The following is a 26,798-nucleotide window of genomic DNA, read 5'->3' as shown; positions in this document are numbered from 1 at the left end:
GCCAGGTCTGCTCGCTCTTCTAATATCAGATCACTTATAGTGGTTGTTTTCCCATTAACTGATCTGGCATTCAACAGCACCAGCTTTAATCCATCAGGTCCGCCATCCCGGATACCCAGACTCACCTTGTCAGGAGACCCTTTTGGAATACGTTTTGGAACTAATAATGATCTCTGAAGGTCCCTAGGCCCAATTAACACATTTGGTCTCCTTTTCCCGTACCTCCCTTTTCCTATAACCGTCCCAATGGTGACTCCATGGCTGGCAGAACTCCCCCCATCCTCTGCACATCCCCCACTCTCCTCCCCTGACCATTGTTTAGCTGGGTCAGCCTGACTGCGCCAATTGAACAAGCCAGATGATGGCACTTCCCACCCTCTTCCCACCCCCCTTACATAGTCTCCAAAACCCTCCAACACTCCCCCCTCCCCTTTTACATTCACATCCACGTTCCAATTACTGAAAGTGACCTGTGCAGAGGAATGGGAGATATTGTAAAAGCAGAATCCTAGTAACAGTTGGAGGCTATAAAGTGCACAGTACATAAGTAACAATAAAACTAAGGGGCTGGAGGAGCCAATCCTATATCTAAAGTGCCTATCTGTTAAATACATTGAATAAATTTCTATTGCCAAAAAACCAATCTGGTTCCGGGGGGCAGTCCCGATCAGTGATTACAACACCACCACATTTTAACATTAGGTTAGCAGCCACACAGGATTTTTAGCAGCTATACAGTACTGCTCTCAACTTCCCAGTCACAAGAGGATTGACGGCTCAGTTTAACAAAGACAAATTAACCCCCCGTCTTCCCAGGTCCAACCAAATTTAGATTAAATTCTGGCAATGGGTCCAACCCCAGAAGTCAGCCAGTGGTGGTAATAGCGATGGTATGGGCCCAGCCCAGAAATTCCCAAAGTCTCAACCCCTTGAAAGGCTGCCAGATGCAAAAAGATGTGATAAGATGTGAACAGCTGAAGATGAGCCCAAGGACAAACCAGTAGGCCACGCTTCATAGCAGGCCGAGGGGCAGAGGGAACGGTAGGACTGAGAACGCGAATGTTTTAAAGCCAGCTGCTCTGCCTTCTTCTCCAGAATGTTTATGGAGTTTTTAAAGTTTTCCCCTCTCTCTTTCCTCCTTACACCAGCAGAAGCAGGGCTGGGGGTGTGCTGGCAAGCAGCGATGGTAACAGCAAGAAGTGAGTAGCAGGCAGGTGTTTTAAGGCCTCCTCCTCCGCCACCCTCTTCTTTTCCTCCTTTCCTCCTCACACGAGCAGAAGCAGGGCTGGGGGTGTGGCAGCAGGACTCACTTCTTGTGTGCTGGTAGCAGCGATGGTAACAACAAGAAGTGAGCAGCAGGCAGGTGTTTTAAGGCCTCCTCCTCCACCACCCTCTTCTTTTCCTCCTTTCCTCCTCACACGAGCAGAAGCAGGGCTGGGGGTGTGGCAGCAGGACTGACTTCTTGTGTGCTGGTAGCAGCGATGGTATTTTGTGAGGTTTAACATCAAAAAACTGTTACACTCTTGAAAAACAGAAAGCAGCCCTGGGCTCCCTATACCAAAATCCCATTATTGTTCAATGCTCCTGGTTGTGCTTTTCACACAGCCCTAGTACGATTTTTCAGGATTTTTGAGAATACTCAAAATATAAGCGGTACTGTTCCATTATCTCGGAGGAGGTTACCGGCTCTAGTTACAGTTCATTAAAAGATCGGTTTGGAAAAAGAAGACATCCTCTGAAAAGAAGCTCTAACACATCTTTTGGAGCAAAAATAAATATAAGACCCTGTTATATTTTCGGGGAAACAGGCTAGCTCTTTGGGATTTCATTCAGGATTCTTTCCTTGTCCTACCTGTAAAACCCTGTAAATCTACGTTGTTAGATTTTAAAACTGTATCATCCCCCCCCCCCCCCAATAAATTAGTTTGGCTAACACTTTCAAAGACTACACTATGTAACAACATTTGAAAAAATCTGTTCTTAGTTTGAAAGTCCCATTTCCTGTTTAATTTTGTGGTACTTACTTTGCAAGTAGTAGTTGTATTCCAGGAGCTTCGTTTTTGTGGCTGAGGGTAATACTATTATTTCCTTCAGTCTAGGCACTTTGTTTGTAATATTCCTTAATGAAAATATGCAATTTTTAAAACCACAAAAACAAAGCTTTTGCAGTTTAATAAACATTTTCCATGTTTTTATGATAGAACCAATTAGGAAATGACATTTATAGCCCAGGAACAAAAATCGTTACAAAGTGCTATCGGTGTTACAGTGCCACCTTGTGGTGTCCACTAAAAACAATTAGAAATGTTCAAATAAGATAGAATCTTTACTTGAATCTGAAAGGAAAAGACTGTATAATATTTGGTACACTAATAATAATAATAATAATAATAATAATAATAATAATAATAATAATAATAATACATCAGAGTCTCACTTATCCAACATAAATGGCCTGGCAGAATGTTGGATAAGCAAAAATGATGGATAATAAAGAGACATTAAGGAAAAGACTATTAAATGTCAAATTACATTATGATTTTTACTCCATTGATATTTGGATCGTTATTTTCAGTTTCTGCAATAACAGCTGCATCTCCCACCATTGTCAGAAAAACCAACTTTATTGATGTTTAGAAAGTGTAGAATTGGACTCACCACAGCATTGTATAGGAAACATATGTATCCTGTCTCAGGACAACTACATTGCAGAATGCAGTTGGACATATTAACGGCTATGGTCCAAAGCTATGGAACCCTGGGAGATGTACTTTTCCAAAGTCTTTAGCCTTCTCAACTAAAGAGTGCTTGTGCCAAATCAAACTACAAATTCTAGAATTCCTTGGCACAGTGATAGCAGTATCAAACTGAATTAATTATACCTTTAGTCTGAACCTCAATCACTTCAAATGTTGTGATATTTGTAAGTTCCATTTCTTGGTTTACTGTGTCTAGTTTCTCACAGGCCACATTCCAATGTGTTGTGCAGCTTTGGACTTTCTTTTCAACTCATGTTGACAGATGCTATCCAACCTAGGAGTCTCATCTTTCTAGCAGTATCTCTTGTTATTGTTTTTGTCTCATCATAGGATTTACTGTGCCTCTTCCTGCAGAATACTAACCAGTTACCTATGGTGCCACTGCTATTTTCTCCTAAAGATACTCTGTTTTAGTGTTATCCCATGCTACTACTGGTGGAGAGCATACATAAAACAAAATTTGTTTTTACTGATAAACCATCCATTGAGCACTTCAGATGTGTCCCATTTTCTGATGATTATATTGGGTGCTCCCTACCTTGTTTCCCTGAAAATAAGAGTGCCTTATATTAATTTTTGCTCCCAAAGATGCACTAGGTCTTATTTTCAGGGAAGGTCTTATTTTTCTATGAAGAAGAATCCACATTTATTGTTGAACAAAAAACCCCGAACATTTATTATATACTGTACAGTAGTTGTCATCACGAACCAGCATAACCAGACAAACTGTGAACCCTATCAAGAATTTATTGTTACTACCATTATTTCCATGTACAACCATCTATGGTATGTACGTTTACTGATCCTGCATACTCTGGTGTTCTGTTTGGCGGCCATGCTTCCAAACACAAACTTTGCTAGGTCTTACTTTCGGGGGAGGCCTCATATTTAGCAATTCAGCAAAACCTTTACTAGGTTTTATTTTCAAGGGATGTCTTATTTTTGGGGAAACAGGGTAGGTTATGTTTCCATTTTGCTAACTATTGCACTACTTTGATTTTAGATACAGGTTGTCAGGATAAATTTCATGTCATGATCATAAATAAAAAACACTAATAGAACTAGTATGGTTTTGGAAAATGTTTATTTGATTGCGATTAACATTTTTATTGCATCCTCAATTTCATCAAATAAATACATACTAGACAATTTACAATAATTGGATTAGGATTAGTCCAAAGTGGTAGGTCCCAGTGAAATCAATTAAACTTTAAGTTTGCCATCACCAACTTTTGTACAATAATTTCAAGACTACCTTAGGTGCAGCTAACCTAATTGGAATGCAACTCAACATATCTTTCCTTTCTCTTTCAACAAGATTTCTCCTCTCATTGATATTCCTACCTTCCTTCCCTGATAGCATTTCAAGACTTTTTCTCATCTTATACATCACTAATCCTTGGGCTTCCTAAGTCACCAGGATATTTGCATTCGGCACATTGAGAGAAATTTGGATTGTAAGTGCTGTTTTGTTCCCAGATGGCACACATTTCATGGTAAGGGGGTCACATGGCTATGGCAGGTAGTGCAAAGGGTATTAAAATAATCAAAGAGGATTGATTAATTTCAAGATGTTCTTCCTAACAGAAAAAGGAGGCAAGAGGAGGAAAGTTCCACAGTATTTCTTTTTAATTAAGTTTTAAAGCACACTCTTTCTCCTAAAAAAAATTCCACTTGCTTGCAAACCATTATTGTTAACTTAGAATATAAATTAAATTTGGACTAGTAGGACTGAAGTCATCCCGCCGTCGCAAAACGCAAGAATTAGAAGTAGTGTTTCATAACAGGTATCTGAGCAGCAGAAAAAACTAAGAATATTTTCTTGAAACATGAGAAGATGCCACTCAGTGAACACTAAGAAAGCATAGATGTGGTACTCTGCCATTGAATCGCCATGTTCATAGACAAAACCCCAACAATACTCTAAGCAGCAAAGTAAAATGGCACTCTCAGAAGCAGCATATATTTTACTCTTCTGGATTTCCTAATGCGACTTATACCTTGAAGTAAAGATGCAGACATTCCGCTCATCAAATATTGAACATTTTTATCATGCCTTTTGTAATGTCCAGGCTTAGACTCTTGGACATTTTAAGAAGTGTGTTCTGCCATTACAGGGGCCTCTGAGGCTTAAGCCTGGCACATGGGAAATCAGAGGGAAGTGCTTGATTCCTCTTCACATCAAGAGGTAGGACTGGCTTCAGGTCCAAGAGGCCCGAGAAAGGCAGTGCTGTCTCCTCAATCAGAAGACCCACTTAGGTTTGTCTAATAGTACCAGGCAGCAGAGCTACAAGCAGCAGCAGCACCTACTCACTCTAGCCATTTTAACTGCCCCACCTGAGTGATGCTGTCTTTGCGAAACACTGAAGGAAACTAATATGGCAGCTAGGCCCAGCCAAACAACACTGGTAGGCACTGCAGACAATACATTTGTTCTTTAAAATAGGAATCTGAGGCAGAAATCAGACCAAGGATGCAAGCTGTTGATGCCAGTTCTGAAAAGAGGGAAGAGGTGCTTGCAAAGATCCTTCTTGTCAATGGAACTATGCTAAAGTAAGAGGAGGTACAGCAGCAGTAGAAGAAAAGGGGTTGAAGCCCAAAGACACCAGGAAAAATAGCAGCAAATGACATTTCTGTCAGGAATTAAAGCTGCCACTTTGCTACACATGACTTTTGCTGTCATCTGCTCCGTCACTGTTATGTTCCAGGTAAAATAGAAAAAGAATTCCACTTATGTGTGGCATACCCACTACAGAAAGTCACCAGGAATGTCACCCACTCAATACCAAAAGGTTACAAGAATCCAGTACAAACCCTGTATTCTGTATAATTCTGTACAAACCCTGTATTCTGTATAATGTGTAGCTTTTAATCTTCAAGGGCTAATTCTAGAAAATAAATGTGCCCCAAAGTCATGAAGCAGAGAAAACAGTTCTCATGTCCTATACTTTTTTAGCCTTTCCAGTAGATGACAGTAGTTCAAAGTGCTTCCTAAAACAAGTGCAAATTGATTGTTTAAAGCAGTGGTTCTCAACCTGTGGGTCCCCAGGTGTTTTGGCCTACAACCTTCAGAAATCCCAGCCAGTTTACCAGCTGTTAGGATTTCTGGGAGTTGAAGGTCAAAACATCTGGGAATCCACAGGTTGATAATCCCTGATCTAAAGCAAAAGCTATATGCCCACCAGAGTCCATGAAAGATTACATTTATTTTGCATTGCTCTTCAAGAGTGGTTCATATATTCATGTACAAGTGTTTTTGGACTCCAGGGGACATAACTAGGCAAATTCCTTTGGAAAATGATGATGTTCAAGAAGGAAATCTTCACCCTACCTTGTGTAAACTGAACTCATACATTATGAAGTATCTACAATGCAATATGACAGACCCAACATAACAATATATTAACTTCTTTCTCTCTCTTAAGCTTGTGTAGCATTAGAACTAAGAGTGAGCTGTCAATCAGGAAGTGACCCTTCAATGGATCAGATCTTCTCCTGCAAAGGTATCAAATGTAAGACATAAGAGGACAATAAGCAACAGGAGAAGGGCAAAAACAGTGAAGAGGAAGGAATGAAGAACAACAGTTGAAGAGAAAGACAATAAAACAAGCAGAGATGAAGTACCAAATGTAAAGGGAATGGGCGAACAGACCAGGTGTATTCCTTGCATAAAACAAAGTGACTAAGAAAAAACATCAACAATACCAATGAAATTCAAACAAAAACGTAAGGTAGAGCTTATCATCTCCCATGTTCCATAAGGCTGTCTTACTAGATTCAAGCAGTGCTAATATTGTTTAGCACTTAGGCCTCACACTATCTCATAAGCAGATATGAGTTCCACAACACTGCTCCATTCCATAATGTTGGAGACAAAATAAGAAACCTATCATATGCTTCTTCCACAAACCAACAACAGTCCTGGAAACTGGAGTTTATCAAAATACCTCAGTGGTATGTATATGTGTGTGTGTGTGTGTCAATATTAACATATGATCCATGGCAAATACTTAACCATAAAAATCAAATTCATCAACTTCCATCATTGTTATTTGAGTTTACAGCAAACACTTATTTTACAAATTCTATTTGATGTGTACGTTTTATATTAAACACTGTCCCTTAGATTGTACAGAGCTCTCAATTTATAAAAACTAGGGAATTGCATGTTTTTCTAAGTGTTGGTTACCTTTGTCACATTTTGAAAGATAGGAGCAAACACTGGCAAGTCAAACTGATTGCTCAATAATCAGCTGATTACATTTTATTTGTTAATTTATTTTGTTGAGTATTGATAACCCATTGAAGTATTTTTAAAAACAAGTTAGTGTGAATGCTTGCTACAATTATTTGTCCTGATTGTACCTTTATTGCTTCTTACTTTGTTAGCTGCCTAGGAACATAAATTTATGTTAGAAGATATAGGATACAAACTGCAAAAATAGTGTGTAACTGAGGCAGACAACTATGGAAGGCTAAAGGGCTACATTAGCCCCCAGGAGACTTGTAGCCCCTTAATGTCCCAACATACCCTAGGGGCTGTGGTCAGGCATTTTTGCTGTTTTCAGGTAATGCTTAGCCATTTTAGACTCATAAGAGTCCCTTTTCAACACAGGAGATAACTGGAAATGACTTCTAGTTTGGTTGTTTTAAAAAAAGGACTTCTCTGGGAATACAATGGCACATGAGATAAGGCCTGTGGCTTATCCCCCCCCCCCTTTTTTTATCAACACTCGCCATAACATTCCTTCCTAAATTCAATAGATCTTCACCATCTGCTCAATTTCTGAGAGAAAAGGAGGTCAGGATTTTAGTGGCAAAATTATTAAGGAGGCCATGCTGCTTCTAATATCTAATAAGAAGATGGTGTGTATTTTATGTTTCACCTGGACATCCCCTCTGGAGACAACAGAACAAATTCCTTGCCTAAGTATTTTCTTGTACCTATATCCTCAATACTTGAAAAGCTGGAGGTCCTTGCAAAACATTTTGAGTATTTTCTTTCCAGTTTACAGGCTTCTGTGTACCTTGAGAATATCTTGAGTATGTAGGAACTTTACCAAACAAATTGCTTATTAAAGAAAATAATCTAACATTAATTATTCTCTATTATTCTGAGAACACAATGTCTTTATCGCCTCCTTATCTATATATATAAAAATGTAATGTGCTGTTTTACTATGGAGTAAACAGAAAAACCACTGAACCAAATCACACCAAATTTGGCGACAAAAGACTTAAGTCATCCAGTCTATGTCTTTCAAGCAAAAAAACTAGAAAAATAAAGCCCAAATTAGAGGACAAGAAAGAGCAGTTTTTCCCCCTTTTAGAAACAGTTCAGAACGGTAGGCCCCGCCCCTTTAGGCCCCGCCCACTTCATATCCTAGCAATTCCCTCAGCCAAAATGGCGCCCAGGGCACAAGCAGAGTGCACTTAGACTCATCCACACTGCCTATAAAATACAGATTATCTGATTTGAACTGGGTTATATGGCAGTGTAGACTCAAGTCCCTCCCACACAGCCATATAAACCAGAATGCCAAGGCACATAATCCACAGTATCTGCTTTGAACTGGATTATCTTGAGTCCACACTGCCATTTAGCCCAGTTCAGTGTGGATTTTATACAGCTGTGTAGAAGGGGCCTCATATAATCCAGTTCTAAGCAGATGATATAAGATTATAAATATAATATATAATATTTACTGTGGTATAATAATACACAACAATATAATCTCTAAAATCAGGACGGTAAATAAAGAGCAACACTCTGAAAACGGAAATTCCAGACAGGAAACAATCAGGGCCAGCTAACACCTCCCAACAAAGGATTCTCCCAGGCAGGAAGTATCCAGGCTTTGAAGCTACAAGGCCATTAAATGCTAATCAAGGTGACTAATTGCAGCATTCATACCAAGACTATTAATTGCTATCCAACCTGGGCAAGCAAGGATTCCACAAGGTAGAAAGCAGCCAGGCTTTTAAGCTGCAAGACTATTCAGTGCAATTCAAACTGGCCAAACAATGATAGCCCTACAAAGGAAGTAGCCAGGCTTCAAAGCGGCTCTTTGATTGAGGGTGCTACTCCAGCTCACCAAACAAGGATTCCCCTAGCTATAACACAGCCAGGCATTGAAGCTGCAAGGCTATTCAGTGCAATTCAATCAGATCAACAAAGGATTAACCCTGGTAGAAGGCTGCCAGGCTTTTAAGCAGCAATACTACTCTGTACTATTGAAGCTGACCAACCAAAGATCCCACTAGATAGCAAGCAGCCAGGCTTTGAAGCAGCGAGGCTATTTATTGCAATTCTAGCAGCCCAAAAAACCATTTCCCTAGAACGCAAGTACCCAGCCTCTCACGCAGCAAGCCTATTCCATTGTATTCCAGCTCACCAAACAAGGATTTCCATAAGAAGAAAACAGCCAGGCTTTGAGGCTGCAAGGCTATTCACCGCTATTCCACCTGGCCAACAAATGATTTCCATAAGCCACAGCAATACGTGGCCGGGCACAGCTAGTAATATACATTAAGGAAGTGAGAAGAAATTTTGATTTTGCTCATATTTTAAAAACAATGATTTATCTATTGCCCATGAAGATACAGCTATCGAAAGCCAACTCGACATAACAAGACAGCTATGGTATTCCCTGCTTGAAGTCATCTCTCATCTTCCTAGTTCCAGTACCTAGAGAACTGCTCTAGAGCACAATTTGTAGAGACTTTCATCTCCTTCCCGCTGCATACTCAATTTTGTGCAAAGAATAGGCTATGCCTCTTATGTTTTATATATGACTAAGACAAAGAAATGCATAAATTATATGCAGTTGCCCTCATATTTTTGGCTAAGTTGTAAGAAAAAAATCTTTCTTTAATTCAATTAGTCTGGCTATGGCCAAAACAGTCACTTAGGCTCTTGCAAGGAGTATGTATTTGTCACCTCAAATTTTTGACTCTTACAACAAGATCATATAACAAACTAATTTTAAAAGCCCTTTCTGTTTGAACATGTTTGCAGTTTGCAATACAGAACAATGGGAGAGACAAATCTAAAATTGTTTTTGGTTCTCACATATAATTTCACGGTAATTTAATCTGGGCCTTTGTCATTCCAGCTGCTAGAATATCACCCTATTGATACAGTATCCTGGGGAATGATAAGGCTGAGTGGCTGGATTCTTGAACAGCAGTATTCCAGGTGTGCAAATCCTATGCTACAATATTTCTTCCCATTATGAAGCCTGCAGCACTTGGAAGCAACTCTATCTTGCATAATTATTTTGAGTATCTAAACAGGAACTTCTATATTTCTCTTGACTATACTTACCCTATATATTCAGGTATAAGACTAGAAATTTTAGTCAAAAAATCAACCCCCCCCCCAAAAAAAAACTGGATCAATTTATCCATGAGTCAATGTGAGTCCTATACCTTAACTCATAAAAGAGGAACTACAGGAAGTCCCAGGTTACAAGCATCTGACTTACATATCACTGTTCCAACTTAAATACAAATTCACCTTCAGAACCTATCTTGTTCATAACCAAGGGACTGCCTGTATCCTTTTTCTGAGTAGAGTGCAGAAAGGCAAGAGCCTAGTCCACTCCAGGAGAACCTAAAATAAACATTTATCCCCCTCACTCCACACTGTTGAGTAGGTAGCTTCTGGCTGGGTGGCAAAACAGAAGTGATGGTGAAGGCTGGCCCTACTGACCCTCAACATATACTCGGGAATGACCTTCAACATATACTCAGGTTATATCAAAATACATAATTTTGGCCCCCAAATCTGCCCTCAACTTATACATGAGTATATAAGGTACAGAAAATGTATGTATATAACAAGAGGAAAGTGGAAAAAAGACTTACATCAGATGCTCTACAGAATTTTTTAAAAGCCAGAAGAATGACTCTCTTGCATTTCCTTTGTTGTTGTTATATTCTTTGCAAATCAGAATGCATTCATTTTGGAGAGAAATATTTTGAAATATGTGTTTAAAAAAAACAAATGCAGAGAAAGATATCAAAAATATTTTCCAATGTGTGTGTGTGTGTTTTACTGTATGTTGTTTAGCAACCACAGGATTGGTTCCTTAATGAAATAAAGCAAATTAATTTCATTCTTTACAGATGTAGCATGCTATATTGTAACACCTCACAACCATAATCCTTAATCTATTTGTTTCAGTGTTGTTACCTGAAACCTAGCAATTATTAAAGGCAACAACCTCAGAACCGGAAATGGATGTTGCACTTCCTGGCCATATCAGGGGAAAGCTGCTCTGCAATCCTTTACTTTTGGTGCTGAAGAGGTTCATGTGCAATGAACTTGAAACAGGTGAGAGGTAAGGTTTTGAGGAAAGCTAGATATGCAAACTTTTTACCCACAGGGTTGTTGTATGTCTTTCGGGCTGTGTGGCCATGTTCCAGAAGTATTCTCTCCTGACGAGAATACTTCTGAAACATGGCCACACAGCCCGAAAGACATACAACAAACCCTGTGATCCCGGCCATGAAAGCCCTTGACAACACTCTTTACCACAAATGAGTCACATAAGTAACACATTCTTAATATTTTCAAGCCAAAAACATTTACAGTAGTATGAAGAACCACATGATATTTTTTCTTTCTTTCTTTAGGTAACATATACCTAAGCACAATGATCTTTAGAATTAAAATAACTTATGAACATTTCTCCAAAAATCTTATATATATTAATGAAATTTCCTTTACATACACACTTCTTGTAGAAAGCAAATATGTACCACTTTGGTACATAAATACTGGCAACTCAATGTGCTAATCAACATGGAGATAAATGGTTCTTTAGGGTAGTCTGCATGATGGAAACACTGAGAGGGTCTCCTCCAGAAAGGAGGAGCATGCAAAATCCAATGTTTGGACTCAGTTTCAACCATTAGCTTGACTTCTTGCAATAGGTGCAAAATATTCCTCCACTGAGATCTTTTACAACTCCCTCTTTGATCAGCTTCTGAAGAAATTTTGTTTCTGTAGTCACATTGTGCATTGTCTGTTCATTCATTGCAGCCATGCAAAGATTATCATAATAATGCAATGGTGTGTTGGGTTGACTAAGATCGTATCCAAATCCAGCTAAACTCACTTCATCACATAAATGCGTAGCCAGGACAATTGCCGTCACTCCAATAGTGGGTATGTTCTAAAGAAAGTAAAAATCACATTCCCCAATTAGAATATAGGATGAATCGCATTCTGCTATGCTGAAAATCAATACATTTCTACCAAATATATTCCACTAAGTAAGAGCTTTAAACTGCTGTGATTTTGTGGTGTGAGTTTATATGATTTTATAGTTTTAACATGAATTGGTTTAATATTAATGTTGTTTAATACTGTTTTAATGTTTGTATATTTTAAGTTGTAGGTAAAGGTAAAGGTTTTCCCCTGACATTAAGTCTAGTCGTGTCCAACTCTGGGAATTGGTGCTCATCTCCATTTCTAAGCCGAAGAACCGGCGTTGTCCATAGACACCTCCAAGGTCATGTGGCTAGTATGAGTGCATAGAGCGCTGTTATCTTTACATTTACTACATTTTAAGTTGTATTGAAATGCTTTTAGTTGTGAGCTGCTTTGAGTCTCTGTATGGAGAGCAAAAGTGGGATATAAATAAACAATATATATATGCAATTCTTTTTTAAGTTTTATCAGAACAGAGAAATTAAGAATGTGCATCTGATTACTATTCCACACTGCAGTATCAGAATGGGCAAAGAATATTTTGTAGGCAATTACAACATTATCTCCAAAATACTTTTTGTCCTCCCTTATTTGCACTTGATGATAACAATTCTCCCAGTGGCTCAATAATTTCTCCTTGTCACAGAGGGAAAAGTCAAGAAATCCATTATGCTATTCCCTGTTATGAGAATGTATACATACTGTATTTTCTCAATTCTAAGACCCACGTTTTCTCCCATATAAACATCTATAAAAACAGGGTGCATCTTACAATTCAATGGAGACTAGAATCTATTTATTTTAGTTTTATCATATCACTGTAAAATTTTCTTCTTGATGCTATAATCGTCAAGTATTATGATCATATAAAGATTAAAAAGAACGAAAATACTTCCCAATACAGTGGTCTACAGATATTTAGGAACATATTATTCCTATTTTTTGACAAAATGACTGATATCATTTAATAAATTGCAAATGATATTGTTTAACGAGTAGAAGGGCAAAAAACAACAGCAGTTTTCTTCATCCTTAAGAGATACAGACCTTATCCCATCCCCAAAACTTTGGCCGAGGTTCCGGGTATTCCAGAATATCCAAAGCAGTCTCTTTAATGATTGCTGGATTCAAGATGCGAAACTGTTTAGGCATCACAGGTATTTTCTCAGCCACCTGCTTCCAAAAGAATAGTCGCATCCACAGTGGCTAAATTAAAAAACATAAAAAGGATTAGAAAGTTTGGAATTTCTTTAAGACACACAACATAAAATGGATTTTTTCGAGTAGCTAGCTCAGTAACCTGTAGATATTGCTCCCAACAATGAAACTTCAGCCTGGGCAGACAAATGGATCACTGTTGCACTAGATGCACCTCACCAAGACAGTAGAGACACTCAGAATGAGGAAGCATTTTGCCCATAAGAACAGCAAAGTTTGGAAAGAGAAGTTGAGCATACAAAAGGGAAGAACAAGAGTACACAGCCCCAAAGTCAAAAGTGACATAAAGAAAATGACAGCTTTTTATCATATTTCATTGTATAAAGTCATATATTGTATCCATTTTTAATCGAAAAAGGAGGCGTGACTATTATGCGAAGAAAACATCTGATTTTGATTCTCTGCTTTCTATTTTTTTTTTAAAAAAGAATTTTAACTGACTTAACTCTAAGACAGGAAGAGGAGGAGGGATGATCCAGCCTTAAAGAAATGGCTTCATTTCTGTTGGTTCGTTTTTTAACTCTGAAATGAAGCTCTTTGGAGGAAGGAGAGAAGATCTGAGTTCAAAGACTATTATGTGGTGGTAACTATTATGTGATGGAATATACGGTATGTATTCACTTTTGAAAAAAGAAAGAACCCCATTAGAAAAGAGATAAAAAAATACAGCACAGATATAAAGAAGGGATAAGAAATGCTCTAAGAAAGGAGACGAAGACCACACGTTAAAGGGAAACTAGTCTACTCAGTGATACAGAATACTTTGCCACTCAGTCAGTGGGCAAAGAGAAACTGAGTGGGAGAGTAAATTTGAAGGTTTAGGACGTGAGTGCTAGATGGAGGGAGTGTGCTTCCCACCAGGTTACTCAGATCTGAAGCATTCAAATTGGGGGCAGGTGGAAAACCCCATTAGTGTGAGACACAGAGATCACAAAAAAGAAAGTCCTTTTTACAAACTCTTCTTATAGGATGCCAGTCCAGAACCCCACTCTTTTTATTGGCTTCTGTCTGGCTGGAATTGTTTTGCAGTATTGGCTTTTGACATGGTGAAGGGGGCTAGAGAAAGAGGGTGCAGCAGCACGTGCAGGTTTATTTCCAGTAGACCTTTGGTATCCACTGGGAGAGATTCCAAGACTGTGGATACCAAAATCTGTGGATGTCCTATTAAAAAAGCATAATCAAGGCTTACTTTTTATTTTTAAAAAGTATTTTCAAGGCATGATTAAATCCATGGAGGCAGAATTTGTGGATATGGAGGGCTCACTATATTTATGCAAGGTACATGTGACCTGATTGTTGCTTAATATTCATTTTGAATAAACAGTCTTCTGAAACATGTTGAATAGTAGGGATTGGGGGGGGGCATTTAGGAAACACTTCCTATTTTTCCATGTTACTTCAGGGACAAAAGTTTCTGTTAAAGAAATAAAGATCATGAACACATCTACTTCCTTAACTGAATTTTGCTTGTATCCTGAAGTCAACACAGATGTGGGTAGCAACAGAAACAGGCACCATCAGTTTTCTGTCACCCTCCCCTTATGCAGAAGAGCCAAGTTTAAACAAGACTCAGATGGAGCTGACTAAGTATGCAACCAGCTTCACTTCATCCTCCTCTCCTCTACACAGAAAAGCATGAGAGGAGCAAAGAGACTGAGCCACAGCACACTGGGACCCCACCAGAGAAAAATCTGTTGGTATTATACAGTATCCAGTATCCTTAAATCTTGTATCTATCTTCCACTAACAGGCGTAAATATAATGTCTATCATGAAAATGTAATTTTGAAGAATCTAAACATCAATGTCATTCAACTTTCATAAGTGTTCATTATAAACATGTTTTCTATCAGTGTGGAAACAGTAGTTGAAAGTTCTAATTTACATTCGGAACAGAACTTTCAGCACTAGCTACAGTGCAATAAATCATACTATTTATTAATAAACTTGTCACTACTCATTAACTTTTCCAAATTGACCTAAAGGACAAAGTAAAAAACCTTCAAATTTTGTATAAGGTTTAAAATGTAGAGCAGCAGTGAAAAATCATAAACTTCCCACTGAACACTTGCAATGCAGAGCAGGTCATGAAAAAGTTGCATTTTCCAATCAAGCATCTCTTCCTCTTTTCCCTTCTGTCACTGAACAAGCCCCAGGATCAAATGCATGCCTCACCTTTCCCCTTTAGTCTGCTTGGTCCTATTATACCAAGCTGATTTCAATTTATCTTAGTGACTTCTCATAATACACTGACTGCTGGATCCAGACATAGTTACAAGCAATTATTAATATACAATCTATGAATTCCCCCTTTAAATACATGAAAGGGGATAATTCCTCTGTGGCCGACACTTGCCTACATTAGAAAGAAAGAATATGCTGATTTTTGAATGACTGAATGATCTCGATGGAGATGTTATATATTATGCACACGTAAGTATAAATTGTGGCATAAGACATTGCTTTTAGGAATAGTAAGACTACTCCTTTTTAGTTTTAAAACATTAAAAACATACCAAACACTTATTATTATTATTATTATTATTTATTAATTAATTCATTTTTATCCCACCTTTCTAGCATGGGTAGGACTCAAAGCGGCACACAATGTTTAATTGTGATAAAGGTATTCAAGAATATTAGTTTGCTGTATAGCATAACAAGTCAGCTCTCTGGAAAAAGAAAGTAATCCTCTTTTCTGTAGAGCAAAGAAACTGAACCTCTAAGATTTAGTCTTTGTTGTCTTTTCACAATGGCCCTCCCATACAATGCCTACCTCTATGGCTTTACCCCAATCACATCACTCAACCAAACTGCAGAATGCCTGCCATGAAACTTGACAAACATTCTATTTATTATGCAGCATTCCGAGAATTCTGAATAGGCAGAGCAATCATGTTGACTTTGGGTACATCTACACTATAGAATTAATGGAGTCTGACACTACTTGAACTGCTACGACTCAATGCTATGGAATCCTGGGGGTGGTGAGGCACCAGCATTCCCTGGCAGATAAAGTCTAAAAACCATGTAAAACTAGAGCATGATTCCATGGCTTTAAGCCATGGCAGTTCAAGTGGTGTCAAACTCCATTAATTCTATAGTGTAGATGCACCCTTTGATAGTCTTGGTAACCAAAGTTTTGATAACCAAAACTTTTAAAGGCCTGCATGAATTTCAAACAAAATTTGTCTTTGACAAATACACATGTAGCAAAATTACCTGGAGCTTGGGGACTATTTAAATAATATGAAAGTACATATTTTTAAAAAATTGTTTACTATCTTTACTTACCAACGTTTCATTTTTAACCACTGCTTGAATCCAGCCAAAATCAACACTTTTAAATAGAACTGCAACAAACAAACCGTCTGGATAATATTCATGTTGAGATAAGGGAGCACCTTCTGGATAGGTCATTCTTATAGTGGTTTTATTACCAACATCATCTGTATATCCCTGAACTGGTGCACTATTTAATCTATAAAGTGAACAAACCGCATGAGTGAGTTACTTCGTAAGAAAATGGTTAAAGTACCACATTTGTAAATGAAGTTTTTACTTTACATTAAAAAATGAGCATTATAGACATGAAGCTAACAACCTCTAAATAGTCCTACCTTGAAATCTATCCAACCAACACTGAACAGAAATTACATATAGTAACTCCAAGAAGAAAAAATCTGGATCACTTTTGAATTCAGGCAGTCCACAAATTTTTACCAAGATCGGTTCTGTGGGTTTGTTCTTAAGTTGAATTTCTATGTAAGTTGGAACAGATACCTTTTTAAAGGTAACTGCAGCAATATGCAAGCTTTGGATAGCATAGGGAAGTGGTAACACCCCTGTGGTGTTTGTCTTGCTGTCTGTGCCCCTCTGTGTTAGAAGATTTTACCTCACTTTCCTGTGATCACTGATTTTTTTAAAAAATTGGCTTGTTGTGGAAACAAGGATTGGTGAGAAAGCTTCAATGGAGACACCTTTTCCCCATGATATATCTTTCAAGGATGAATTTTCCTTCCGATGGGTAGATTTCTCTCACTTCCTGTTGTCTCACCCCCGTTCTTAACTATGAGTAGTTTACAAGTTGGATGTCTGTAATTCGAGGACTGCCTGTACTAGCATTAATTCAAAATCCTAAAAAGAAAAACAAAAGCCCAATATATACCTTATAACAATATCAAACTGATTCAAGACATATCCCAGTTCCAGTCCATGAAGCACTCCACCATTCCCAACAACAACACAATGCTTACAGTGCTTTGACTGCAAGCCTTCTGGTAAATCGTACTCAGGCAAAAGTTCCAAAAGGTCTTTGAGTTTTTCTGAAAACTTGTGAAATCCAAAGGGTGGCTCATATTTGAAGATATCTTCATGTGCATTTATATCTTTTCTTATAAAAGAAGATGTATTGATATTGTACTTCTCTCCAAATAACCTGCTCATTTCTTTCTTCACAAAAGATGGTCGACACGGGGCTTGTAGAACTTTCTCAGCGAACTTCTGTGTTTTCTACAAGAGACAGCAGTTAAGTTATACATAGTACAACATTATAGGAACACTCTGGCATAGACCAAGGACACACTTTCAACAGTAATTGCAATATAGGACTCATTCTGGTTTGATCTTTCTACATTCATTATTCTCTATATTTATTATTTTATTTTGTGATGCAGGTCACCACATGGCATTTTCCCAGACAGTTTGAAGTTACAATATTGTTTAATTTGTAGTATTTTGTTTTTATGTTTTCTTCTGTTTTTTTTACTTGCCCTTAAATTGTTTTATGATTTTTTTGTTTTATTCTATTAATTTTATTCACACCTACTTTATTTGGTAATTGTAAGCTTCAGATTTTTTTTTAGAAAAAATGACTACTAGAAAATTAACAGAAACAGTATTTCAAATACTATTTCCCACACGCCGTGATACTTTTAAAAATTTAAAACATATCTATTTTTTCCATTGGAAAAAATGAATAATGCACTACAAATTCTTCACTACGGTCCATGGAGAACAACGTGGAGCACAAATGTCTTGGGAAGGGGAAACTTGGTTCCCTAGCAATGCAGTTATAAAAAACAAGTTAGAAAACAAGTTTAAAATCATAGTTTAAAAACACAGGTCAATGTGACAGGTATGGGACCGAGGGGTGGGGTGGGGGGTAGGAAGAATAAGGAGGGGTCAAAGCACTGGGGGGGGGGCATTAAAGGGGACGGGAGGGGCACATTGCTCTAGCTACATTTCCGACTGGGTGTTGCCTTGCGGAGTCGATCATTATCTGTCTAATTTTAAGTGCTGCAGCACAAAACTTAGCAACACTGTAAATTATTGTAGTCCAAAAACAGCAGTGAAGTAATATTTTCGGTGCGCCATAGGTATTTTAGAAGCCATGCTGTAATGAGATTAGTTGTAATGTCTCTGTAGAACATGCATAGAAGGCGCACATGCTCAGTTGTTTCTATGTGTCCAGACTTGCAGGGGCATAATCTCTCCTTGAAGGGGGTCTTCCGGTACCTCTCCTCCAATACTACCAATGAAAGGGCAAGGCATCTTGGCAGGCTAAAAGCCCTTCAATGTTTAGGCACCTCCAGGTTAGTTAGATAAGCTATGCAGGTAGTGAAGTATCTATGAATGATGCACTATGTTATTTACATTTCTTTTTTTTTCTGAACAAATTGATTTCTGACAGGTTAAATCAAAAGAATAACACAATGGCATTTCTGGTCATATACATGGATATGTCTATGTAAGGGCATTTGGTCAGTAATGTACAGGACCTTTACAACTTTAAGATACATCTTTGACAAGTCTAACAAATATAAAGTCGGCATTGTAGCCACTTCTGGAAACTGATAGAGCCAACTGATATCTTTCATAAAGTTCTGTGAAAGACAGAGGCACAGTGTAATGACCAATTTGGAGGCATGTTCCAACTGTTGGTTCATCTCTCCAGAAAAGGAGAGATCCAGGAGATGCCCACACACAACACAAGAACCCCACCTAGCTCGAGAGGACTGCGATAACTGATCACAACCAAGGAGAAAGTAATTATAGGACAAAGTACATCAGGTCACCCTGCTACACACCTACTGTTAATGGACACTAAGCCAGGAAACTACACTCTCTCTTCTCATCTATCTTTGTAATAACAGCAAGCAACCTTCACATCTTTGAATCAGGAATTTCATCAATGTCTGCTTTTCTCATCAATATGAGAGATCATGAGGACTATCTTCAAAATGTTTAAAGATTGCAGACTGAAATAAAATTGTAATATACTGGATAAAGAAAGAGCAAATTTAAACTACTTAAATGGATAAATGACGTAGTAATGTGAAATACTGGAAGCATTTTTTAGAATTGTAAGATCAAATGTTTTCAACTTGTGAGTAAAAATGGTTTAAAGAAAGAGACTGGATTGTTTTGGAAAAGTGGATTTGTTTTGGCTGACAGATATAGCTCACTGAAACCTACTGGATTATTGACAAGAGTCTAAAAGCTGGTCTGTGTCATCTCTACACTGCTTTAGAGGAGGCACTAAAGAGACAGAGGTATTGTATTCCAAGATGTAACCTCTGCAAGTTGAAACTAGAGATATGTCCAAGGACCAAGCAAATGAAACAAGAACTGATGGGTTACAGCATCTGATATGAAAGAGAAAGGAGTCAGCCTGAAATTGGAAGACTATGAAGACATGAGGTTTGCATCCTGACTGGGAAGATTTGGGAATCCTGAGGTGATGCTAGAAGAGCTGGGCGAAGAAGATGGGAACATTGGAAATAACAGATTGGAAGACGACATGCTTATATGGGTAGAGGGTTTGAGAAGACAAACAAGAATGACATCTAAGGAAGAATGTTGCCTCCACATCGCAATTTTATGTATTTTGAAAATGTATGCTTCAATTGGGCATTTCCAAAGATTTCACAGTAAATCCAAGATGAATTTCTGTATGAAAAGGAAAGAAATATAGTCTGGCTTTTCTAGATTTGAGATATTGCTCTAGAAGCTCACTAACTAAAGTTGGTTTAAGGCAATTCTGCATGACCCTATGGGAGGGTGCGATATTTGCTTAAGGGGGCCTGAGACTCACAGACCTTGACTTCTCCTCTTTGGCTTCCTAACCCTTTTATATTCTGGAGAGGAAGAAAAAGGCGAAAAAGGTGAAGAGGGCACTTGAAGGGCATTTTAAAAATAATTTTATGAAAGGTCAGCAATAAACTGTGATAAGCGAGTAAATGTTGAGTTGATAACTGATAAGAGTTTTAAATAATGAATGGAAGAATTTAACATTTTTCTTTGTGGATAAATGAGAGACACAGTCAATGTTATAATAGTTTGACTTTAAGTGGGAAAATGGGAAGGGTGAAATTGTTATGATTGAGCCTCATGGCTCTGTTACTGGCAGACGTGGGCGTAAGACTCCTCGAGAGTCAGATACTCTCGAGGAGCGAGAAAGAAAGAGACTGCGAGATATCTTTGCAGCACCATCTGACGAAGAGTCTTTTGAGGGGTTTACGGAGAGAATGGAGGAGGGGCTGGTTAGCTCGGAGGAGGATGAGATGGATTGGACTCGGGTGAGGGAGGAATTGGGTGCCACTGGCAATGATGGGATGGAAGATGAATGGGGACCTTCAGGATTAGACCCATGGACAAGCTGGAGGGATGGGATGGGATCCACAGCTGGGGATGCTGTGGGGCGTAGTCAGAGGTGTTCCAGCTCTGATGAGGAAAGTGATGAGGAAACGCCCGGGTTAAGGAGGGCAGCTGATAGTGATGAGGATTTGTAACTGGCATAAAATGAGGCTTGGGAGCAATTGCAAATTGCGTTGGGCAAGGTAATCTGGACGAACGCTTGGGATCTGTGTGGGACGCTTTCCTGAAGACTGGTGTGTTTTCGTGTGCTGATACGTAAGTTGTTTTGGAATTTGGGGTCAGACGGCGGGAGGAATTGTGTGGGCTTTTGTTTGTGCAAACTTGTGCTTAATCTCATTAGCTTCCGTCGTCTTCTTGACGGACGCCATCTCCTGCTTTGGATTTCGGACTGAACTGACCACGGCTTGACTTCCCCCTACTCGGACTCGGTGAAACTACAAACGTCTGCTTCTGGCTTGAACTACGGAAAGGAACTGGGTCTACTCTACTGCTTCAATCCTCGGCTGATCTGTGTGTATTGGAAATCTTGCCTGCTGTGTGGAGGAGTGACTCAAGTTACTCAAAGCACAGTGCTGGCAGCAGAGAGGAATCTGCTGCCAATTAATTGCATTCTTTTGAACACTTTGTTCCCCGGCTTCTGTTTTGTTTATCCCCAGGCTGAAGCAAGCTGTTTTGTTTTTACCCGGATTAAACTCCGGTTTAATCCGGTTTATCTTTTGAGCGTTTTTCCTTGCCCCTTTTTGCTTTTAAAGGCTAATACTGCCTGGCCCTTGTATTTTACGGGCATTTTGAGTTCTGTTATCCAATAAACTCTGTTATCTTTGATCTTGTGGCGTTCTGTCTTTGACAGAAATTGATTATTTTAATAGAATAAGAAGCAACTGTTTAAATCTAAGTTAGAGAAGGAGGGGTATTTAATTAAAATATGTGACAATGATTATTATTAATACATACAATAATACATAGAATCAATTCATTGACTTTCTATAGGGGCTATACTTATAAGCATGCAAGATTTAATTTGGAATACTAATAATGGTTATTTTGTGTGAAATCGTATGAGAGAAGTATTGATGGTTCTTATGATTTGTTTTGGTTTAAATAACCACTGAAGAGAAGGAAGATTTGATGTGGCTTTTATTTTTGTCCTTGTTTTTCCATTTGTATCTATCTCTCTTGAACTCATATTTTCCTTTCTTGTATTATATATTGTTGCTATCCTATTTTATACATTTGTACTTTTAAATACAATGTTTTTAAAATAATTAGCTACTGTAAACTTTACATTATAGGACACAATATATCAACCATAGTACAAGCATTTTTGCTTTAACAAACATACTTGTTTCCTACTTTTATTTCTAATTTTGCTCACACAGTTGTCTAATTATCAATGCTATTGTGTCCCTTTATCTGGACAAGAATTACTGGTGTTTAGTTACTGGAAACACAATAGATCTGAAAGTACAAGTCATTTAGTTGAGTTGTTTTTAACTGGTGCAACATAACTAAAGCCTATCCTAAAGCCTGTCAAAGAAAGAAGCATTAAGATGGCACACATAACCAACCTTCACATGTGCTGTCTTCACGTAATGAATCCTTGTCATGTCACAGTCCTCTGAATCAAAGCTTAACTTGATGATGTAAATGAAACAAAGACCAATTACCATTACCACGACATGCCTAAAAATAAAGTTAGCAATTGTTACATATCTAAAAGTAAACTTACATTGCACATGGAAACATCTATTCTAAAGTGACCCATATATTATACTAATACTTAATTAACAATTCAGAAAAAGAAAATATGTTTATTAGTATGCATATTCAAATTTTCTTTCATTGTATGTTTTTATGTAATTTTCTGGGACAGAAAATTGAGTATTTTTAATGATTTCCCTGTAAAGTATTCTGATTTATGTCTGAATAATGAGACATACAATTTTCCACTGCCATCCTTCTCCACATGTATGATTTGTTTTGTCCCTTCAGGTACTTTCTGGCCCCTGGGAGTGAGGAGATCCGACAAGTGAAGGGTATCTGGTATGCTGTATGTAAAAGAAGTGCTATGTAAAGTAGAAAAAACTGCCCACATGTTACAGGTAAAGTAGGAATTGTCAAGTAAATGGGGAATATGCTTTTTTTCATATCAGAAGCGACCTGAAAAACTGCAAGTCGCTTCTGGTGTGAAAGAATTGGCTGTCTGCAAGGACGTTGCCCAGGGGACACCTGATGTTTTGATGTTTTATCATCCTTGTGGGAGGCTTCCCTCATGTCCTTTCATGGGGAGCTTGAGCTGACAGAGGGAGCTCATCTGCGCTCTCCCTGAATTCAAACTTCTGACCTGTCGGTCTTCAGTTCTGCTGGTACAAGGATTTAACCCATTGCACCACTGGGGAATATACATGATTTTTGTGAATTTAGAAAACAACTTAGGAAATACATCTAGCAGGTTGATCTTCAACATACTTAGTCAGATGCAAATCTGATGATGATCATAAGAATTTGCTGCTTAATGTGCTGATCTGAATTGTCACATTACCGTTAGCTGAAGGAACTGTGTTTTGTCACTTGCAATATTTACTGCACTATGCTCATCTTTACAGTGAATCTGGTTATTATCAGTGACACACTCAAGCCACATCACTGCCTGAAATACTTTAAACTTAAAAAGTAACTAAATCAGTTCCCTTTTATTCCAGGATGTGCAGGGTTTTGTAGAAAATGTGCTAAGCTCGTCATACCTGTGAACTGTATCCAGCAGATTTTGTACATAATAGAACAACTTGCATGTATGCATTCAAGTATGTAGTCATATAAGAAGTTTTTTGGGGACAGGTATCGCATTCCCAGCCTCTAATATGATGCAATTCAATATCAAAACAGCACAAAAAAAAAACAACCTAGTTCCCACAATCACTGTTGCGCAAGTTTATGGATACTTTCCAAGTTTCAAAGTAACAGGAAGAAAGTGTCCTTGGTTAAGCTGGACAAGACACATAAATGGATGTGATGCATAGGACTACTTTTTTAAACAGCTGGTATGCAGGTAAAGTCAGATATGCAATCAGGAGGAACAGGAAAATGGGTCAAGGCATTACAACCACTAAATTAGATAACTTAAAAATATCAGGACCAAAATACTTTAGTTGTGGAGACCGTCTAGTGATTAAAGTCTAGTGATTAAAGCTACTAGGTGACCGTAAGATGGAGAAAAGTAAAACGGAGACAATTAGAGCAAGGGAAAGATGCGTAGAGAAGGCAGCTGCATTCAGTTGATATGTTAAACTGTCTTTTAGCAAGATATAAACAAAACAGCGCTCCATGCAGTCATGCCAGCCACATGACCTTGGAGGTGTCTACGGACAACACGGGCCCTTCGGCTTAGAAATGGAGATGAGCACCAACCCCCAGAGTCGGTCACGATGGGACTTAATGTCAGGGGGAAACCTTTATCTTTACCTAAACAAAACTAGTCTTTACCTGGAGATGTTTTCCAGCATAGCCAGAAAAACGTTTTGTTGTTTTGCTGTGTCACAGAAAACTGGACATTGGCTCAACATTACCTTAAAAACCCCTAACTCACTTGAGAAGAACAAAAAGGAGGAAAAAGGAACACTGACAGAAAAACCAATAAAGAAAATAGGAAAATAAAAGAAGCATATTGTTAAAACTAAAGACAACAGAAATCTAGCAGTTAGACTTGTATTTCCTGCTCGTAACTAACAACACCATGCTAGAATTCTAACAAGACTTCACACTTGATAGCACCAACACAGACACTTACTTGAAAGTACCTTTTAAAAAACCACTTGGCCTTTTCATCTTCATGAGTAACTATGTTAGAGCATGGCAGAGAAGACACACATTTCTTTCTCAGGTGAAGAGAGGTATTTTCACTCAGCATTGCTGTGAAAGGAAGCACTTTCTGGTAAAAAGGCACTTATCACGCTCTCAGAAAGAAAATACTCACCCCAAAGAATGAATTGATACCCTCATGTTTCCTACTGTTCTAAAACAGCCCATTTCTCTTAGTAATGGTGAGAACTTAATTATATTTAAGAGACCTCAATTTCCCTCTGAATTGTATTCGCAGGAATTACGAATATTTATGGGCACAGGCCCCAGCTTTCTATAAAGAATGATGTTTCACCATGTAGGACTCTAAAGAAAAGAGCCCCAGAGAACTGCAGCCATTAGTGCAGACAACACTAAGTAAGATGGGCCAATGGCCTACTCATTATAAGGCAGCTTTGTATATCCATTTTAATGTCAAGAGCCCCTACATATGAGACAACTGGTTTGACCCTCTAAAATACTAAACTTGAACATTAAATACAAACATTGCACTGACAAATGCATAAAGATCATAGAGCTGGAAGAGACAACATTGTCCATTTAGTCCAACCCCCCCCCCCCCCGTCCCCGTCATGCAGGAAAAGCATAATCAACATACCCCTGACAGATGGCCATCCAGCCCGTTTAAAACCGCCAAAGAAGAAGCTTCCACTACACGCTGAGGCAGAGAGTTCCACTACTGAACAGCTCTCATAGTCAAGAAGTTCTTTCTAGCGTTCAAGTTTTTAGCACCTCGCTTTCCAAGTAAGGACACAGTGTGCCATCCCTAAGAAAATCTTATCATAAAGGGGTTTTTTTGTCCAGATTTATTCAAAGGGAACTTTGTCTTCCTCTGATGCTGAGAGAGTGTGACTTATCTAAAGTCACTCAGTGAGTTCGGAGTCACAGTCCAAGCTTAAAACCACCATACCATACTTTCTGAATTCTGAACCCTTTCCCTCTATGTTTCCTACCTCTCCTTGTTCTTTCTTTTCTCCTTTCTCTCTTTTTGTACTTCTCTATTTTTCCTACCTTTGTCTTTCTTCCTTCCTTTTCTTTTCTCCCTCACTCCTGGGCTGTATTTGAAGGCTGAGATAGAGCCCACCAATTACTGGGGAGGGGGGCATGGAATTATACTCTGTGCCACAAAAAATGGGAACCTGTCCCTTGCCTGATCAAAGATGGTCAGGTACAGAGTGAACCTTCTCCAGCCAGAAGTGAAGGAAGAAAGCAGTCCCCGCCCCCTGCTATAATGTGGTAACTTCTTCTCTTAAAGAGACTGCTGCTTCTCCACCCCACCCTCTTGAATGCTACATCTCCACTGTAGAATTGATGAAATTTAACCCCACTTAAACCGCCATGGCTCATTGCTGTGGAATCGTGGGCAATATCAGTTGACAAAGTACAAGGCTGCCAAAGGGCCAGCGCTTTTTCTTCAGTGATTGCCCCCTCACCTGCCTGCTTACCTGCCTAACCAGGAAAGAAGGCAGGTGAAGAGCTGATTTAAATAATAGTTGACTAGATTTTGAGCTGGAAAATTCAGACTTAGAAGAGATCTCTATATCAACTAGCATTAACCCAAGGTCAGCCAAACACCTAAGAGATTCAATTTTCACTTTCTACATCTCCCCAGAAAAGTGCACATGCTAAAACAAATGTCTGCTTCTTCAGAACTAGAATTTGAAAGCCACTAAGAGGCAGTATTGTCTCTTTGTCAATAAAAATAATCAGCCCAGGCTATTTCAGTACAGTTCCAAGTCTATAAAGTCAAATTGGAATGGGGTAAGTCACTTTAACTAGGAGAATCTGCAGCTGGGCTTGACACAATTCTTTCAACCATCTCATCAAATAAAGGTGACTACACATCCCAAGAACAGGTTGGAAGAATGCTCCTGCAGCCTTAGCTGGAGTCTAGCACTGTGACAGGATCCCTGACATTAATACCACAGAGTCAAAGGTATCAGAACAAGTTCCCATCTCTATATTGAATTAGTCAGGTTTAGTGTTAGATACAGATAAAGAATAAAGACTTTCATTTACAATCAAATTACACCAGCATCAAAGAGTAAGTGTCATTTCTAACATAATACAGACACTAAATTATAC

At 38.5% G+C, this 26,798-nt stretch overlaps 1 protein-coding gene across 6 annotated transcripts in view; it reads right to left on the bottom strand.

The window, feature by feature from the left end:
* Positions 1–3,826: 3,826 nt before the first annotated feature.
* The window catches only part of st3gal5 (ST3 beta-galactoside alpha-2,3-sialyltransferase 5), a 39,597-nt gene continuing 16,625 nt past the window's right edge, over positions 3,827–26,798 (bottom strand). For 2 of the 6 annotated variants that reach the window (XM_003226613.4, XM_008119515.3), the window contains exons 2-7: positions 24,643–24,764; positions 22,424–22,538; positions 17,365–17,708; positions 16,491–16,677; positions 13,027–13,185; positions 3,827–11,941 (exon numbers count right to left, since the gene is read on the bottom strand). In XM_003226613.4, the coding sequence (XP_003226661.2) occupies positions 11,678–11,941; positions 13,027–13,185; positions 16,491–16,677; positions 17,365–17,708; positions 22,424–22,538; positions 24,643–24,686 (1,113 nt within the window). In that variant the 5' untranslated portion in view covers positions 24,687–24,764 and the 3' untranslated portion in view covers positions 3,827–11,677. Of the gene's footprint in view, positions 11,942–13,026; positions 13,186–16,490; positions 16,678–17,364; positions 17,709–22,423; positions 22,539–24,642; positions 24,765–26,798 lie in introns of those variants that run through there. The other 4 variants (XM_062975636.1, XM_008119514.3, XM_008119516.3 and 1 more) reach the window with 3 other exon arrangements.

Source organism: Anolis carolinensis, chromosome 3, assembly GCF_035594765.1.
Source record: "Anolis carolinensis isolate JA03-04 chromosome 3, rAnoCar3.1.pri, whole genome shotgun sequence".
Lineage (NCBI taxonomy): Eukaryota > Metazoa > Chordata > Lepidosauria > Squamata > Dactyloidae > Anolis > Anolis carolinensis.
The sequence above is the reverse complement of the archived record's forward strand: the minus strand, read 5'-3'. Positions and strand labels throughout refer to the sequence as shown.